General features: G+C 35.1%; 1 protein-coding gene across 7 annotated transcripts; it reads right to left on the bottom strand.

Annotated features, from left to right (window-relative positions):
- Positions 1–114: 114 nt before the first annotated feature.
- On the bottom strand, positions 115–19,215 carry LOC141845057 (rho GTPase-activating protein 7-like). 7 transcript variants are annotated; one of them, XM_074733076.1, is made up of 23 exons: positions 19,039–19,215; positions 18,831–18,956; positions 16,115–16,163; positions 15,234–15,310; positions 14,391–14,461; positions 14,212–14,290; positions 13,941–14,085; positions 13,702–13,821; positions 12,173–12,250; positions 11,942–11,997; positions 11,781–11,850; positions 10,179–10,266; positions 8,939–9,182; positions 6,735–6,959; positions 5,672–6,001; positions 5,279–5,328; positions 4,429–4,489; positions 4,261–4,344; positions 2,307–2,420; positions 2,063–2,226; positions 1,117–1,186; positions 587–784; positions 115–505 (listed from the first exon to the last, which is right to left on the bottom strand). In XM_074733076.1, exons 2-23 carry the CDS (start codon positions 18,891–18,893, stop codon positions 329–331), a joined length of 2,613 nt encoding a protein of 870 aa, XP_074589177.1. In that variant the 5' UTR covers positions 18,894–18,956; positions 19,039–19,215; the 3' UTR covers positions 115–328. The 7 variants fall into 7 exon arrangements, with proteins under 7 accessions (XP_074589177.1, XP_074589181.1, XP_074589182.1 ...); XM_074733080.1 differs by having other exon boundaries at positions 6,735–6,944; XM_074733081.1 differs by having other exon boundaries at positions 6,735–6,917.
- Between the last annotated feature and the right edge of the window lie 223 nt (positions 19,216–19,438).

Here is a 19,438-nt window from a genome sequence, read left to right as displayed (position 1 = left end):
AAGCAAAAGGTTTTTGATCTCTTTCACAACTTGATGAAACCAAATGGAAGAAAGATGAGCATATTTCGAGATCAAGAGATTATAATTGTATCTTGTTTTGAGAACAAATAGCTGAAGGCAAGCCAGCACAAGAAAAGACCATTATTGATGAAAATATACTACCACCACATGGAGAAGTACAAGAAACCGAACAAAATTTACATTCCTGCAGAAGTAAACACCAAATGATGCACACTTAACCAGAACAAGTTACAAATGAAGGAAGCCTTAAAGTAGATTCCATGGATTGCGGATGTACAAGCAGTGGTTGTCGACGCCTCATCTGGGATCAATTCCATGGGGAGGATTTGTGCGGTATACCTTGAGAGGACGGTCCGTGGCTTAGATCGAGACTATGGAGCTGTTCCATTAGTTGTGATCTCCTCTCTTTGAAGAAATCAAGTCGGGTTGTCAATTCTGCCAGCGTAGAAGAAGCCCCTGCTAGCTGCCGAGGATACTCTGCAGCCTGATGGTGGATTTCCTCAAGTATCTACTAGAGATATTTAGTGGACCAGACGAACGGAAAGTTTAAAAGCACTTCACTTACCTCAGCGATCTTCGGTGAGTTCTCCACGATAGCTGGCTTGACTTGTGATGACATGCTGGTTGATGCTTCAATCTCCGAGCCTCTCAAATCGTTCAGACTAATTTTATCGGCAGAATGCTTCCTCGAAGGTAGCTTGGAACCAGTATATGGAGGTTCTTTTGGCATTGCTCTCCTCCAATCTGTTGCTGATGAGCTTTCCTGCAATTCGATAAGAAACTGGCTATTCATGTAAAACACCAAAAAAATAACGAGATGTCCAATGCAGCAGCCACATGTTTCTATGTTCTCTTGTGAACATGTACTTTCTGATAGTAATTTGCTGCATATATATCCCTTTAAATAAATATAATACAAGAGTTATTTATTTATGGAGGAGAAAAATTATACAGAATTAGTGCATTGCTTCGCAATAAAATGATTGATATCGTAAACTGGATGGCAGCACTTGACGTTTTAAAATATTCTAACTGTAATTTAACGGCTACTATGAAAATTTCCTTTTGTATGCATAGACAATTGATTAAGCATACCTCACTTAGTTGTTTCTTTTCATGATTACAAAAGGCAAGGCTCATATCGAAATCTTGTTGGACAATCTTCCTGCAATAAGTTCACATAAATGCAGTAGCAATACAAGGAATATATAGATATCACATGTAAAGAACTTTTTGAAACAGAAAGTTGAAGGGAACTTGGTAGTCTAGTGAACAAGAACTTAAACAGGTAATTGAAATTCTACATCTATGGGGCTATCATCAGCCTCCTTTAGACCATGTTTCCTATGAGGGAAGGAAGAGAAAAGGGGATAGGAAGTACGGGAGGACACCACCTTTTACCCCATTTTACTTTGGAGAAAATGAATGAAATGGATTGAAGAAAAGAAACGACAAGGGAAACACTCCTCCAGTTTTGAGCAAAATGACTTCTGTTCAAATTGGTCGAGCACCAAGTTGGATTCCATGCTGCTAACTTGAACAGGAAAAAAATTCAAAAATAACTTTTCTGTTCATCTTATTTTTAATTTCTTTAGGTTTTTTAAACATTCAATTTCATAAACTAAAGAATCATTTCCTCTTTATTTTGCTCCCAAGGAGATGGAGTAGGAAAGAAATCAGGTTCTTTATCCTTCCAAGGAAACACAAACAGATGAACAATTTCCTTCTCTGCCTCTGTTTCTTTCCCTTCATCCATTTTGTTCCACAGTGCCTTTCCCACCCTCATACGAAACACTGCTTCACCTTGAATCAGACTTGGTTATTGGTAAGTTTGCGTTTCATATCACCACGCTATATGGGAAGAAAAAAAAAAGTTACCTGACCTAACATAGTAGGATGACGTAACATAGTAAAAGACATCAAGGACGGATAAGCAGCATTTGGTCAACACACGATTTTAGTGTCCCGACAAAAGAAGTTTATTGCAGAGAGTTCATAGTCAAATAAAGTTTATTTGGAAACATTTTAAAAGGACACTTACTGTTGAGTGAGATGAGATGGAAGGTGCAAATATCTATCACAAGGGGCTGATCCATAGTTGTTTTGGCTTTGTTGGTTGAGTTGGAGATGGAGCTCTGCAACTTTCTGCTTCAATCTAGCAACATCTGCTTCAGCAAGAGCAATCTCCTCAAGTTCTGCCCTTGTCTTCGTAGAAAGTGAAACGTGTTTAAGAATTTGATATATTCACTTAAATAAGGGGTAAATTAAGAACACAGCAAGCAGACCTTAGAATCAATCGCACGTGAGCTAGAAAACTGTCCAGAAGACATGCTCAAACCAACCTCCAAAGCAGCTCTAAGATCTCTCTCAGCCTGCAACTGCTCTTGTAGTCTTGATACCTAATGGAAAATTATATACATTAAAAAGATAATCTTCCTTGAGTTACCGAGAACTTAAGCAGCATTGTGCTGGAAAAATAGAGGAAATTGACTTATTTGAAGTTGAGAGTTCTAAACAAAATATAAACTAGGATTTCTGCAACACCAACCTGTCCAAGTCCTTGAAATAAAATCAATGTTTAATCAGTATACATTAATGTTTTATCATTGTTTCAAATGCATATTTCCTAAAGATTACATATAGCTTCCGAGGCTTAACTTACACAGTTATTTCAATGTTCAAATGATCTGTTTTAAGAACAGGGAACTAGTCAGCACCAAACACCTATTTAATGACTAGAATAGGAAGATTATCCATTGTGGTTAAGTATTTCTTTTTCACATTACATGTAACAGTACCAAGAATTGCCAAAATGAAATTGTATGGTAATGACATACTTATAAACATCAGTACAAGAAGGTATGCAAAAGGTATACCTTACTAATAAGCTAAAACATCAGGCTAAATGATCTTATGCTAAGCAGCATTGAAAAGTAGAAGAAATTGTTAACTTGTTGACAGGACAAGCCAATAAGTAGATTAAGTGATTTTTAAGCAAGTATAAAATTGACTTTAGCATATGTTTTTAGGAATAATCAAAACACCAGTTACACCACCACCAACAACAATAATAATTAATTCTTCCAAAATAGAGAGTGCACTTGATTCTTATCTTTAGTTCTATATTCATATGTTTGACTGATGATCAAGGGCTCCTCCATTTGTTTATTGTTTATACTCTATCTCTAGAGCTCTGAGAGCTTAGATGAATTTTCCAATTTATCATTTACAGGCACTATCATAGCTTTCTACCAACATAACCATTTTTCTTACTTTTCTTCCCAGTCACAAATATTTTCTCCATATGATGAGGACTGGGAGTCATCACTGAGAGCTCGAACAAGGGTGCAGCTCATAGCAGGGTTCTAAGACTTGAAGCACAGGAACATATTGGAACACACATTGAAGTGGAGAAAATGTAGCTGGGTCATTGGTGTGAAATGTCTTAAATGAAATAAATGTGTGTTCTCAAACATGAGACGCTTTTTAGTGAAATTGACTAAGCTCTTTGTAAGCACTCCATAGTTAAGCATGCTCGATGCAGAACAATCCCAGGAGAGTAACTGACCAGGAAGCTCTTCACCTTGGAGTCAAATTCCACCATGTGACAAATCCATGAGACCGATAGTATAGGATATTGGTCAAATTGGATAATAACTTGATGTTGGTGAGTACCTCGTGTGTTACATAATGATCATATAGTTTTTAAAAGACTTATTGTTCAGGTAAAGCTATATTAGTTTGATGCAACAATAATCTGATTCATGAATCAATTCCATTAAATAGCTCAAACTAAGATTTCAAAAGGAAGGGAATGATGTAGACTAAAAAATTGAGAGATAAATACCATCATGCAGATCAAGCAAGTGATAGCATATTGAGAAAATTTGAAGAATGACATCCTTCGGTTGATGCTGGGATAAACATTAGAGGAATTATATAATGTGAGGAATGCGATAGCATAACCTATGCCTGTTCATTACAGTAAAGATAAAGATAATTCATCTTGTAGGTTTATGTCAACTAACATCGAAGAGTTCCAATAGCGATGGAAGGGAACAATATATGCCACTGAGGATGAAAAAAATTACACTATAAGAAACAAAATCCATGATCTAATTTAATGTAGAAGTTCCAGCCAGAACAAAGTAAAGAAAACTGATAAAAGAGTAAGCAAGAGGCTGCATGCCATGAAGATCATTCAGATATATGGTTTATTGAGAAATGAAAAATGTATACATCTTGCTCCAGAGCTAAACGACGCTCATGCAAAGCCTGCTTCCTTCTTTCCAAGCTTGCTTGCAGAATAGCATTGCCTTTCGCCTAAAGAGAATTAAAGATTGTTTTAGAGTATAGTTTAAAATTATCACTAGCCGCCAACTGTCTTGAAAGAGTTACCAATCAGACCTCTTTGGCTATTCTTATCTGAAGGTCATTCTTTGTGATCTCAAGCCTCTGAATAGCAAGTCTAGCAAAATTAGATTCTAATTAGCAGCGAAAATTTGCTGTGACAACTCAAGGCAAAATTTTACCAGATATTGGAGTCTATTCAGCCATAAAAGAAAAGAACAACTCAAACAATTGAACTTTTTCAGGAAAAAAAGGAAAAAGAAACTCAAAATCCAACATCACAACAATCAACAAACTCAGGGTATGCTATATAGTATTGCGTTTCAGCTTTTGACATTAGCTGCATGGATCTCCCCCACCAAGTGAGACATTTTAATGAGAATGCCATTAGATAGTCATAATGGACTGGCATATGAACTAGCAGCTAGCAGAAAAAAAAATTAGGAGCCAAGCTTATGGTGCTAGAAACATAACATTGGAGACCTTGATCAACCAGAACTGTCAAAATTTGCCATCCATTGATCACTATAATGATACTCTTAGCGGCACAGTTCATAGGGTACTAAACTATATTTGTATCCATCTGTCCCTCTGCTATAACGTAAAATCGAAGACTATACAGATGCTATGAATTTAAAATGAAGGTACGAATTGAATCACAGCATAATATCAAAGAAATTTGCCATTTGTGTGTGGGATAAAAAAATCACACACAAGTTGTTGAGACATGGACATAATAAGTCACATACTATATTCAAAGAATTTCATCCTGATGATTCATCCCAAAAGGGATAATAATGATTGAGCAACGAAAAGCCTCAAGTTATAAGTAACGACGCAAGAATTCTGAAAAATAGTGTCATATGTATAATATTATGTTGCATACTCTTAAAGCTCCATAACTTACTCTTCTTCACCAGAAGAATCAACTTGTTCAAGTGGCTGATTCTTTCTGACCTGAAATTAGTCAAATTAATAAATAGATTATCTAATACACTCATTTATACAAAATATATAAAAGTTTAATAGCATGATCATTATCAAATACATCGACAAAAAAAAACAATTTTCATAAGTTACACAGGAATGGTGAAATATGCAACAGAAAAACACAGCATGTTTTGATTAGCCTATGAACAAAGATAATGTCCCATTCTAAATCATCAAATAAAAGTAACTCACAAAATGCATTCACTAGTAGAAACATAATACAAAAACTGAATTTTTATAAACTATTTTTTATCCTCATTATATACAATTAACTGTCATCAAGCAAACAGATTAACTTAAAGCAACTTACATTGTTGCGACCCCAAAAATTACTCTGCTTCATTTGCGTGTGCGATCCGTTCACTTTACTCGAGTATCTCTCAGCACTATATTCAGTTGCATGAGTATGAAAAGAAGTTCCTTGATGTAGGGAAGATAGAATCTCTCCCATTAACAAGGGAGACTCTTGTGTAGGTAAGGCATCAGAGGAATCCTTCTCAATCAGTGGGTTCTGTGTACCTTTGATTGAGGAAACTTGCTCGCCATAGTGAGTTCTAGACCCCATAAGCAACTCAGGTTTCGTAGCTGAAGCCTGATTCTCAGGAGGAGACTCCATATCTGTATCGTCACCAGCAAAGACCTGCTTTTCAATGACATCAGTATAGTATTGGATCCCAAACTGGATAGGACCAGTCAGTAGTGACAGAGATGAAAGCATGATATAACCATTAATGAAGCAAGACTAGGAAATTTAAAAAAAAACACTTCACAATAAAATCGAAGTTGAGTTGAATGCATTGATATAATAACATCATCAAGATTATTCACAATACGAGGGTAAATTCCATGCAAGGTTCAACAATATATCCATATTAAAGATCAAGATCTGAACTAGAATAACAATACATCTGTTAAAGAACTAGAAATAGTCAAATCTAATGCAACTCACACAGATTGACCTGGATTTCTATTCTCTGAAGGATCTGTTCTTTTTTGTCATGTAGCCTAATGAAATAGACTAATTGAAAAGAAATCCTAAACTAGAGCAGTTATCACTTATTGGCAGACATTAGGAACATGAGCATTGATAAAAAGAAAAAGTATCGTAATTAGCTTGAAATTAACAATCTGAACCAAGATACTCAGACAGAGTTCTTTAATCTTGGTATAGCAAACCTTCATTAAAACAGATATTGCAGACAAACATCTTTTGAAATTTGGAAATATTTTCAAAAAGCTAACATTCCATGTTTACAGCAAACACCTAAAATACAGTATAAACAAATCAATCCTTTGTTAAAACTTAAAAGTAAATAATATACACAATATAGAAATAAAAGTACTAGACTGCCACCATAAAAATGAGAACATACCTTGTAGTCATAAAGATCACTGCCAGTGTATCCACTGCTTCCACTCAGTTTTCCACTGAGCACCCGCTCATCATTATCACTTTCCATTTCTGGTTCTGCATCATTTTCTGCATCATGATAACCATTATCTTTAATATCTGCATTCACATCAACTGTAGATTCTTCACTGCCAGTGTCTCCAATCTGAGAATCAGAAGACAGTGAGCATCCCTGCAAATTACCATCCTGTAAAGGTAAATGCTAATTACATATAAGATGATATACAAATATGGGTTAGTGAGATACATTAAGTCAAAAGAAAAGAAAAGATCTAATTTCCTATGATTTCTGTAACTAAACAGACCCTGTTTGGAGCCACAGAAGTGTAAAAACAATGACTAGAAAAACAAATATGTACGTATATGGATTTTTTCCATTGCAAGAATATGATGATATACAATTTGCCTAAAACAGTAAATGAAAACATGGATGAGCCAATGGTTATGATTATGGAGAAAAAGAACATCAACAGACCTTAAGAATAACTAAGAGTGAGAAATGATGAACTATGAAAAAATATAGAATCTGTACAAAACTTCATGACAAAATTTTAACCTTCAAGGATCAAAATTACAGAACCTAAAAATGTTTGACAATGTTATGGTGAGTTGGAAGATAGTTTGGCAAGTAAACATAGAAGCTAGCACAGTGCACAGGGTGGAGAGAGATAGACAGGCAACAACAATTTGGCCGAGTTGAGATAGTTTATCAGATAAAGAAAGCAGGTAAAGTGAAGCTGGCGGCTATAGTGCGCAAGATTGAAGGAAAAGTAGACAGTGGAGAGAATAAGAATTAATGTAGCTAAAGGATGTTGTGGCACAAGGTTAGTCATTCTCACTCCTAGCCATGGTAAAAAAACAGAGAAAAAGGATTATAGTAAATTATTTGAGAAGACTATAGAATCACCATGTATGTTATATCAAGACTAGAACATAGTAACCTAGGCCATCACACGAGATGAACAGGTCATGAATCCCAACAAATGGGTTACATAAGACTCTTTGTAAGGTTACAGACAATCGCCTAATCTTACAACAAATAAGATTATTATTCATGTCCATGAAGTTGTTGACATAGTTCTATGACGGTTTCCAAAACCTAATGCAACCTCCGGTACATGTTTTATTAAAGCTCACAATCAGCATCGCAAAACTAGTATTCATATACAACATGAGAATCATAAAAACAGAGTCCTACAATATTCCCCATTTACATGGATCCTTGTCAAACCTAGGGCATTGGATCAACTGGATTGTGAATATCATAAAAAGATGTGAGATTAAAGGGCAACTAGCATAATCCGTGAAGCATGTCTCTACTGAACCAAATGTTTTTTAGATTGACAATTGGTGTGTGTGTGTGTGTGTGTGTGTGTTGGCTTAGATACTACAAGATATTGTGCTCTCCTATCACAAGTAACACTCCCATTTGAGTCACTTACAATGCACTATATGTAAAAGCCAAATTAAAGAAAAAAAAAAGATGATAACAGAAGACATTTATTTATAAAATGAAGGAACTTCAAGCTAGTAGGAACTGAGGTCAAAGCTAAAGGCTGTTGCAGATAAGCCTATACAATAAGTTATGAATTTATCAAAATTTAGCAAAATATTTCACTGGAAGACAAACAAAGCTGAATTGTTCATACCTTACATTGAGTTCAAAAGTTAGAGATAGAAGTGAGTTGTTTATTCATCCATACTAACTGTGCTTTTGAACTATCAACTCTGTATATGAAAAGCTTAACATAGTATTTCTCTCAGTGAATATTTTGCTAACCTTCACAACCAAATCTTTGCTAAGGCAAGTAAAAAGGACTAAGCATGATAGAGTTGAGCCAGTTAAGAGTGTTGAATATGGTAAACCGATATACGTAGGGGAAAAGAGGGTAAAAAAGGTCAGCTTCAATTGTTTGCTCATCTAACCATTAGGTGACTATTGGAAATGTTCTCTATCATCAATGGTTGATGCAAAGATTGGGATCAAGTGATCAGATCAGATCAGTACCAGGCGACCCAATCAATAAGCATTGAATCAGATTCTCAAATAGATACAACTTCTGTTCATATAAAATCAAGTTAGTTCGTAGCTTGATTCCATGATCTTCAACACAGAAAATATAATGCGTGCATAAACAATTTTACAATAATAGGTACGAAACATACATCAAATATGGTTTCATACTCCTCTAAAAGAGTTATGATAATGGCCTGAGCATTGTTAGCTGCATTTGCTGCTGCTAGGAGCTGAGCAGAACTGTCACCATTTGAGTCGAGATCATCATCCAAATCACACTCACCAGCCAAAAGAGGTCTTAGTAAAAGAGGGGCCATGCAAGCAGCAACAGCAGATGGAGTCATCCGATTCTCAGCAGTATGTGAAGAGATGACATGCATCATTTTCAAAATCCTAATAAAGAAAAAGTCAAAGAATAAGAATCAAATACAACTAGCAATTAAGGCATTGACCAACACACAGAAGATGGAATACTAAATGTCATCTTGTTATCAAGACATTATCTAATGCTCTTTTCAGCAATCACATCCTATGTTAAAGCATAAAAACAAGATGGTCTAGGTGACATCTATGATTCAGGAAATTAATCCAAGATGGAACTTAACAATTGGTATCATAACCAATTTTATAAAGAGTTTGAACACAAGGAATAGATGATAAAAAATAAATAAATTTTATTTAAAAGTTGATGATATTTGTAAATTTGAATAAGTATATTTTAATATTTTCATAACATATAAGAAAATAATAAAATAATAAAAATATACTTTTATTTAATTGCCTGTGCAGTATTTCAATAATTTATTGTATCATGTTTACAGTTAATAATTCAGTTATTAAGCATTAATTGTAATGTTGAAAACTAAATCTAATATTACTTTGTTTTTGTAATTTATTTTATTTAGTTAAAGTAATCTTAATGACATTTTTAAAATATTTAAAACACTATTTCAATCATTTATTCTTACACTATTTGACTTGCCTATATAATTATCTTTTGCGCAACCGTAAGTATTATTTATTTCCATTGCCCTTGTTTCTCTAATAACGAGATAAAATGCATTTTCAGGAATATTTCTTTGAAAAGAAAATAGAAAACTGAAAAACGCTATCCAAGATGATTTGCATCACAAGAATTGATCCTCAATCTTAAACTAGCTAATGGATATTCCAGAAATGATCATTTATCATAGTGCAGGAGGTTCTTTAGTGCAATGCTATTAAGGAAACTGGAAAAAAAAAAAAAAAGCTATAAGAGCGACCAAGGTATTAGCCTGTTAAATGAACCTCATAAGAGAAATAGGTCAAAAGATCATAGCATCAAGGTGCACCAAAATATTATAGTGTGACTAGAAAAAGATTAGATAATCACATGAGTTTAGAATCAACCTCTGCAACAATCGACGATTTGGTTCAGGAAATGTCTCAGTTATAGCAGCGCGCATAGCATTTACACGAGCCTCATTGTTTGTCAATCCTACAAATATAGGAAAAGGGTAGGCACATCAACACAAAAACACAGAGAAAGAAATCATAGAAAAGAAAATGATATATAATTAAACAATTCATTCAAACATAAAAATGATTAATTTGCATTAAAAAAAGTATATGATAATGATAAACAGATTACAACATTTCAATTACATAGAAAAGAATGCTCTATATGATAGAATTTGTAGAAATATTAGCAATAGCATCAAAGACTCAATACTACCAAGTAAAAACAATCATCAAACCCTTAACCTTGTAATCAACTATTAAAACCCAGATAAGTTCAACTAATTCAACTGACCAGTTTGCTAAACTATAGATTGATCAATGATCTTCGATTGTGGATCATGTTCTCAATCCCAAGCTGCATGTCCCTTTTTCTTAACAGGATTATAGAGAGTTCCTGAGTCCTATTAAAACAGGAGACAAAAGCCTTTCCATCAATATGCCAACATTAATCAGATGCGAGTAAGTCATTGCACTGCCCCCAAAATGGCATCCCATTTCATATCAGCCCATGCTTGTGGTGATGAAAATATACGTGCATTTCCCTTTTCAAACCAATTTTGGGTTCGGGAGATTACAAGTTCCCCAATACACCAGCCATAAATGGATTCAATTGATCAGCTTAGGCAGCTCAACTACCAAGAAGATGCAGGACAGACTATGGGATTGGATTAAAAATGACCAAGGTACAACAAAAACTAAGTGTGCAATTTGAATGAAAATGAGATAGAATTGTTTTAAATGTCAGTGAAGATACACATACAAATTGGAGCTTGAAGGGATCATTAAAGCTAGATTTTGTCTACAATGCGGAAAAGCACTAGTACATTTCCTGCTAGCATGATAAGGAAGTAAATCCTCCTTAGATTGCTCAATTATGCAAGTACCTTGATAATATATCGTTTACTTGAACTCAAGGTGAGATTCTCCATGTAACATTTCAACGTGTCAAATGTTGATCAAAGATCATACTTGTGAAACTCAGATGGGCAAGCTATTCTGTCCGTTTGTATGTCTTCGCATTGAATCCTTTTTTTGTAAGTAAATAATACCTGGACATGCCACCATCATCATCATCAACTTATGGCCACCATCATCATCATCAAGTTATGTGGGTCCAACTATTTGAAATGGGTGTTAGAGACGTCCTTTACAGTCTCCTCTCCCTTTCTATCACCCCCCCCCCCCCCCCCCTGCGCCCCCTCTCCTCCTTTGCCTCTTCTTACTTTTCAGTAGGTAGACCGCCTAAGTTTTTTCCCTACAAAGTGGGATGGATTCCAGATACGATATGCATAAATATCTGCAGTTAATCTTTATGCAATAGATTCAACAATTTCCCCTGTAAAATTAGTTCAACAGAGGAGATATAAACAATTTGAAAAACCATTCCAACAGCTATTGTATAAGTGTTCTCTTTGTGTACTGATCAAAATTAGGGCATATATGCACATTATCACCATTGAGAAAAAAATGCATATAAACATATAGACATACTGTAAGCTTCCAGCAATGCAGTACAGCAAGAAGCTGGAACTGGAGATGATGGTAGCTCCCGAAGAACATACTGCAGAGTTCTATGAATATTAGTAATTGATCAAAGTAACCTCTAAAATTAGAGGTTTGTCATCTAGTCACTGAAAGAGATGTAAAAGAACCTTAACACAATCACCAATAATATGGGCATCCTCATCAGCTGCAAACTCAATCTTTCCTGGGAAAAAGTGTCAATGAACTCATCTTAATAACAATATATATACTTCTGAAAAATAAAAAATAATATGGCAGGTTATGATTAAGTCTAGATCAGCAAACACATTGCCTATGTACCTATGCAACTTCTATATGTTCCCACTAAAAATTACTAATTCAATAGAAAGGACACAAACCTTGCTCATATTCTTGGATTCTTCGATGAACTTCTTCAACATCAGCAGCTTGCCGCAAAATTCCTTCCACCTTTGTTCCTGAAAATTTTATTCCTTAAGCTGATTAGCTGACTACTAGAGAGCAGCCTTCAATCCAAAGGCAGAACTCTTCTGATACGGTAGAATTATTCTTGCTTCAGTTTGGAAAGCAAGAGCATTATGCATAAAGTCAAAAAAAAGGGAAACATTCTGAAACATAAAGGCCTTGGGCAAATAGCTGTTTAAAATGTTCATAGTAATACTACATATTGAAAGTTAATACAATATATGGTAAATTATGAATGGAAAGTATAATTAAAAAAATACTTAAATTAATTGTAAGGTGTTATGATCTTCCACTTCGAGCATACAATCCAAATCTATAGACCTCTTTCCATTTCTATGAAAGATTTTGATCTTGACTACCATGCTTACAGTTGATCTCTAACCAGGAAAGGCAGAGCTATACCTCTCATTAGGATGGACACCAACCTGAACATGGTGATCGAGAATAGGGAATTGCTCTCCTGACCACACAACATGACCCCAATGAATACCTGCCCCATTGAAGGGCACTTGCATGGGTGTTCGGCCATAGAACCTATGTTCACACCATTCTAAGCTTCCAAAGAATCTGCAACAAACAAGACCTAAAGGCAGTCTCTCCTTATAAGAGAACAACTTTGCTTATTATCAACAACAAAGATCCTGCTCCCATAGACCCTGGACGAACAATCACTTGATGTGAAACACACTCTTGTCAGAGCATTACAGACTAGAACCTATTAGGAGCTGTGCCTAATGTGCAAGGTGATTGTTCCATGCGCATGGCATCTATGAGAGATTCAAGATAAGGAACAGGTCTATTAGCTCCATCACAGATAATGATAAGGGGGAGATCATGCACATGTTAGCATAGCTAATGGGAGCACACTGGCAACGACTGGTAGCTTTGTTGTTATGGCATTCGGCAGGGAGGAAGCTATGGATGGATCATGCTAATGACTTTGGGCAGAAGACAAGGTTACATTGCTTCTATCACTGTCCTCTCTTCTCTTCTTTCTCTCATTCTCCACCACTCCAAGCAAACAAAGCTTTAGATGATTCATAAAAGAAATCAAGGGGCAGAAGTACGGGTAAAATGATTTCATATAAGATGCCAAACTTTTGGTTCTTTTACAGTTTGAACATTCCATGTATAGGGATGACTATACATGGATGACTTGCAGAGGAGGAATGTGAGTAAAATGAAATATAAATCCTTAAGTCTAATTATCTAAGTGGACATGCAAACAAAAACTCTATCATGATGTTACTACTTTGTACTTGCTATGTGCCTCTATACCAGCTCCAAAGCTTCTTAGGATGAATAGAGGTGATGAGCATGCTCACCCACACCATGAATAATTATCAAGCATATTAAAATCTATCAAACACGGAAAAAGTCCATAAAAAAAGAGCAGTATTAGGGTATTCCAAGACTAAAATGGCATATTTGTTTCGTGACTCACCAAACTTCTCAAGAAAGCATAAAGCCTTTTCTAGAAAGGATGGCCCCCCATCAATATCTTCAAGGGCGAGCAAAATTGGTCTACCAACAACCAAGGATTTGATAGGCCGCTTGTCCCTCCCTGCCCATGATTCAAAAAGTTAACAATCAAATTAGACAATTAGATGGTACAATAATTCCAATCTTTATTAGTCTATGTTAAGTAAAAGAAAATCAGAGCTTAAGATAACTAGGACTTACAATAATGGAATGATCCTTCAAAAGTATCCCCATTATCATTACAAAAAATTCCATTATGTCCCATCACAAGAGCAGCATTTGGAGCTTGTGCAAGTGCATGCTCCAAAGCTGTTTTCCATTCAATTAAATCGTCCAAAGATTCTGCCTGGCATAGCCATAAGAAAAGCTGAGATTAATTGTCCATAAACAGCCAAAGTAATTTTGACAAGGGTGGACCATTGATTCCTCAGGAAAACTTGTCCAAAGGTGAGATGAAGAGTTTGCAAAGCACCTTAAGGGTAAATGCCCGACCATCACGTCCATCAGGAAACAAAACCGTTAGTAACTTCTTATCTTCCCTAACAACCACACTGAAAGTAAAACTTTTATCAAACAGAACATATATCCACAATAGCAGCTGATAAACTACGAAAGAAACATAGTTAAAATTAATATAAAAAAGGAGTTTACCTTCCAGAATTATTTAGGTCAATACCACCCAAAGTAAGATTGACTTCGCCACCTCTTTGGGGTAATGCACTCTACAATGCAACCACAAGTCAATTAATATTCTGTATATACTCCAACTTAAGCTAAAATTTATATTTTGTCACCCCACATTCAATCAAATTCTGAGGTAATATTTTTTGTTTCTTTTGTGGCATAAGGTTTCAAGCATCATGGAGAAACACCACAATAAGCTGTGCTTAAACAATTTATAAAGGCAAAGTTATAGTTACATTCCAGTGCATGTATCTTTCATCAAAGTACATGCATAATTCCTAGAAATAAGCATGTATTTCAAAGTTTATGAAGCAATGTGACATCCAATTGATGTGGAGTTATAACAATAATTGAAATACGATTAGATTTTTTTCAGATTAGATAGTATAGGATTTACCCCCATTGCATGCTTTTTCCCTTGTAAATTCACAGAGCTGCTAAAACTTTGCACCGCTATGCATGTTTGCGCATTATGGCATCATGCAAACCCGCAGAAGCATCACTGTGAATTATTTATCCTCTGGTTTTATTCTGATAAATACCTCTTAACAGAAAATTGCAATCAGGTCTGTGTGCTGCTCAAAGGACCATCGAGGATCAAATAAATGTGATTTTATCTACATTTAGTAAATCTATTTCTACGACTCATATTATCCCACTAATCTATGATGTCCCGGCTTTTCTACAACTACATTATCAAGCATCAACAAAAGCTAGCTGTATAAACAACAAACTATAGATAAAAGCTACTACAAGTAGAACATAAAAAAAAGTGGTCTTTACTTTCTAAATAAAAGTAATCAGACATACAGGATCATTCTTGAAGAAAACAAGAGACGTCCGTGTGAGTATAAACCAACGCCTCTTCCATGATTTCCAACCAATTCCTGTGTATTGTGATATGCACATAAGCAGTTAGAGAGCTTACAAATTAGTGCTACTAATTCAGCCATTGAATCAAGACATTATTACGAAAGAATAGAATCATGCTACCAAGAAACTAAACTGTTATATGCAACTATTCATAATGTTTTATATTCATAATGTATTATTAGTCAGGTAGCATCATTTATAATAACAACTTACATTAATTGATTAAGATATCTGACAACAGATTTATTAATAAAAAATAATTTTTTAATTTTTTTTTATTCCAGTCCTACCTATCTAATAAGGTCAATACCTTAGTTTTTTGAACTTCCAATAACAATACTGATTTTAACAAACAAGATAACAGCCTATGCTTTATATATAGCCTCCAAACCAAGTCAGGATAGAAAATAATAATATGAGACTAAACTAATTATTTTAAAACCTTTCACAACATTAATAAACAAGAAGGAAAATCAAGGAGCAAGAGAATAGTTGTAAAGCGGAAGACAGCTCGATTGAAGTCTCGACACATGTTGGCAATTAAAAAAAACTCAAAGAAGAGTTTGAGCTTGATGTTTCTGTCGGACAAGGATCAGAAATGTAGATGGACAAAGTTCATAACATTTCAGTGACTCTCAGCAGCTTACCTTTCTTCACGAGTGCTGCCTAACATCTATGGTCCAAGCAAATAGTATACCATGGATAAAGACAAGCTAGCTGGCTAAACTTGTTAGACGTCCTTATATAATGAATTCGCTCAACATCAACTTGGTTCTATGCAACATAATCTCAATCTTTTAGAAAAGAAGAAAACTAACCTTTAGATGAAATAAACAATGGTCCACTTTTAAAAACCTGCATTGGCAACTGGAAAAAATAAATAAATAATAACACTGAGTCAAGTTATGAAGTTCCAGGCAATTATAAATTAAGTACAGCAAGCACATCAGTCATTACCAAGTTGCTTAGAATCTTCAGAATGACAAACTGTAGTTCAAATAATTAAATGCTGATGCACAAAGTAGTTGGATATAGTAAAACATATTAGAAAAGGTTCAACTTCAAAGCCATTTCAACCAACCTACCAAGATAGTTACCTTAAGAGAGAGATACAAATTTGATAGAGGGACTAGAAAAATAATAATAGGTTGCCAGGTTAGGTCGAGTAAGCATTTTGAGGTGCAATTTCAATATGTACTAAAGGAATCAATGGTGCCTGCTCTTAGAATTGGTGAGGGTATCAAGGCTTCTTTTATGGTGTTTCCAAAACATTCAACTGCCAGAATATTTTTTGACAGTAGACCATCATCTTCATTTTTCGAATATGGCACCTAAAGACGTGTCTAATGAAGTGTTCTCAGCTAATATATTAAAAGTTGTCGGTTCTGCCTTAAAATATTGTTTTGTTGTAGTCAACACAAATTAAAGGTCAAGACCCCTTCTCTTATGTCTTTTGTTACAAGTGTATCAGTTAGTGAAGTCTAAGGTAAAAAATTTGGATAGGTCACCATGATCAGAAACCACAATCAAAGAGCAGGAATCTTTACTTGTCCTTTTCCTAATTTGCTTGAGTTGAATCAAAAGTTACTTGACTTCTTGAATAATCTCCTTAGGTCATGCATATTTTTACCAAATAAGCCATTTCTTTAATTCATCTATAAAGTAGATATATATTGTTTTTGCATTGCATGTGCTTTACTGCTAATGCTTATCTTACAGTTAGTTGATGATGTGAAACAATCATAAATTGAGACAGGACCTAGGTTCTTTTCCTATTTGCTAGAGTTGGATCAAAAGTTATTTGACTTCTTAAATAACCTCCCATTGTACATCAATATTTACTAAATAGTCATTATTTCTATAATTTATCTATAAAGTAGATGTATATTATTTTTGCAAGGTGGTAATTGAAGGTTGCATGTGTTTTACTGTTAATGTTTATCTTAGAGTTAGTTGATGAGCGTGAAACAATCATAATTTGAGATGAGATAACCATGAACACAAAAAAGAGATATTAATAATATGTGATGAGAATGGAACTCAAGTTGATTCATCTACAGCAGTATGCCAGCAGCACATTCAGTCAGTCAATGTGCATTTTCGGACAGTAATTGCTAAGGCAATCGTATGCACATTTGAGCATACGTAGTATACAACTCCATGTGTGTCAGAGTGCAAGGAAAAATTCACAATTCCCTCACTCAATGAAGAATTATAAAGTAAAAAAGGATGAAAATGACTAAGCCATAATGATATTTTTATGATTATGAATGTGATATGCTACTTTATGTTACTTTATCTAGTTATCCTTGCATACTGCTATATTTCCCGCTCAACTCTTCCAGGCTAATGTTCCCTTTTATTGTTGCCTCCAAATCCTATTGAAGCTGGTACTAAGAAGAATCATTATGTGTTCTGAGATGTATTTGATGTTCAAGCTTTCAGACTTTTTCAAATTATGGAGCTTTCATTGTTTTGCTTACTTCTTGCATACATTTAGATTTTTATGGACATTTTTGTTATTTCCTATTTTTGCTACTAGGTACTTGAATCGTAGTTGTCAAAATCTGTATAGTATCAGGATTGGATGGGGAAAAAAAATCTAAATTTTGATTGGATCGGATCTGGATAATATGAAAGTAAAACATTAAGGAAAAAGATAGTTTCATATGTGAGATAAAAAATTGTGTTCAATCATAATAAGGTAGATTATCTTTCATCATGTACCATATAATTAACGATATATATCATAGATAGTTAGTATTAGAACTAATAAGGTTAAATTAGTAATACATAATATATTATCACAATATTAGCAATGTGATAGTATTGTCATTCTCAAGTTAATAGTATTATATTATTGTCTCCTCTGTTTAATAATTTTTGAGGTACTTACCAACTGGCATTTGTGCGATAAGCAAAGGTACACCCGTAGCTCATAGATAATGTCAATTCCAAGAACAAGTATAAAGCACGCCAACCTTAATAAATCAGTAGATCTCAAAGTGCAAGTGGTTATTGAGCTTAGTTCATTTTGGAACGTAATCTTCACTGTGCTAAACATCATCACACTATCACTAGCTTATTTAGGAGGCATAACCAAATGGTAACTCTCTTATTCAGGGATCATGGGCTCTGAACTTTCTTAACTGTGTGCAACCATTGATGAGAAATCACCCATTTGGAAGTTTAAAAAATTGCAAAGCATGAGTAAAAGACCATTCTACCAGCGAATGTATCTATAATCATAACAAATATGTCAGGCTTCGGCGGACTGTCAGGTAATATCAAACTGGAACCAGTGGCCTAATTGCACGAGGCATAGCCAACAAACAAAGTTCACTTGCTTCCTAGATCAGTCCAGTAGTAAATCCAAACTTTCAACATACTGCAACGAGTGGCGAGTAAATGTGCTCAAATGTATTTTTTTTATAAAAAAAAATCCTGAAAACACGAACGGGAAGAAAAAAAATCCACTACGAACTTTTGACAGAAAAAGGAGCGCAGATCAGAAAATGGTGAGGACGAGTATACAGTATTAGGTGCTACGGCACGATGCCGCTCGAACACTGCCCCCGCAGTCGGAGCCGACGACATCCCGCGCCGTCTCCTTCCAGCCGCAAATGGGGCATCAGATCAGGCGCTCCTTCTCTCCCTACCCTGCCAAATCTCCAAAATCAGTACCGAAACAACATCTGCAAGCTGAAAAAAAAAACTGCCTCGGCAGGATAACCGCACCCACCCGCATTTCCCTGTGCGCCGGCTACCGCGACGGATCTACTCTACGGCACAGGAGGCGAAGAAGAGATTAGGGTTTGGGATGGGAAGGAGTAGGAGAGGCGTTGGATTGCGACGATGGATGCGAAGAGCAGCAGGCGAGCGATGGAGGACCAGAAGACGGGGACAGAGCTGTTTGTTTACTTGCGTTGGACGATATTAGGTTGGGAAATTGAAGCGGTAGTGGAGTTAACAAATTAAAATAATAAAAATGATAAAATAATAAAAAATAAAAATAAAAGTTGGGTTATCCGGTGCGCTGGTGAATTTTAAATTTTACGCAAGAGGCACAAAATTAAGAAAAATTCAATTTGGGAAATAGGGTTGTAACGTTTAGAGAGAGAATTTTTTTTTTTTTCTTAATG

The sequence above is a fragment of the Curcuma longa genome, chromosome 14 (genome assembly GCF_044706935.1).
Source record: "Curcuma longa cultivar G26 ecotype Majalengka, Jawa Barat chromosome 14, ITB_CL_G26_1.1, whole genome shotgun sequence".
NCBI lineage: Eukaryota > Viridiplantae > Streptophyta > Magnoliopsida > Zingiberales > Zingiberaceae > Curcuma > Curcuma longa.
This window is presented reverse-complemented; position numbering and strand designations above follow the sequence as displayed.

What these genes read in the sequence shown, in the direction of transcription:
- LOC141845057 (XM_074733076.1), bottom strand. Translation starts at nt 18,893, where the DNA reads ATGTCGTCGGCTCCGACTGCGGGGGCAGTGTTCGAGCGGCATCGTGCC. An exon ending in AGTATGAAACCATATTTGAT is followed by an intron (nt 6,960 to 8,938) that starts GTATGTTTCGTA and finishes TTACCTTTACAG; the next exon opens with GATGGTAATTTGCAGGGATG. An exon ending in CCATCTCATCTCACTCAACA is followed by an intron (nt 1,187 to 2,062) that starts GTAAGTGTCCTT and finishes AACTTATTGCAG; the next exon opens with GAAGATTGTCCAACAAGATT.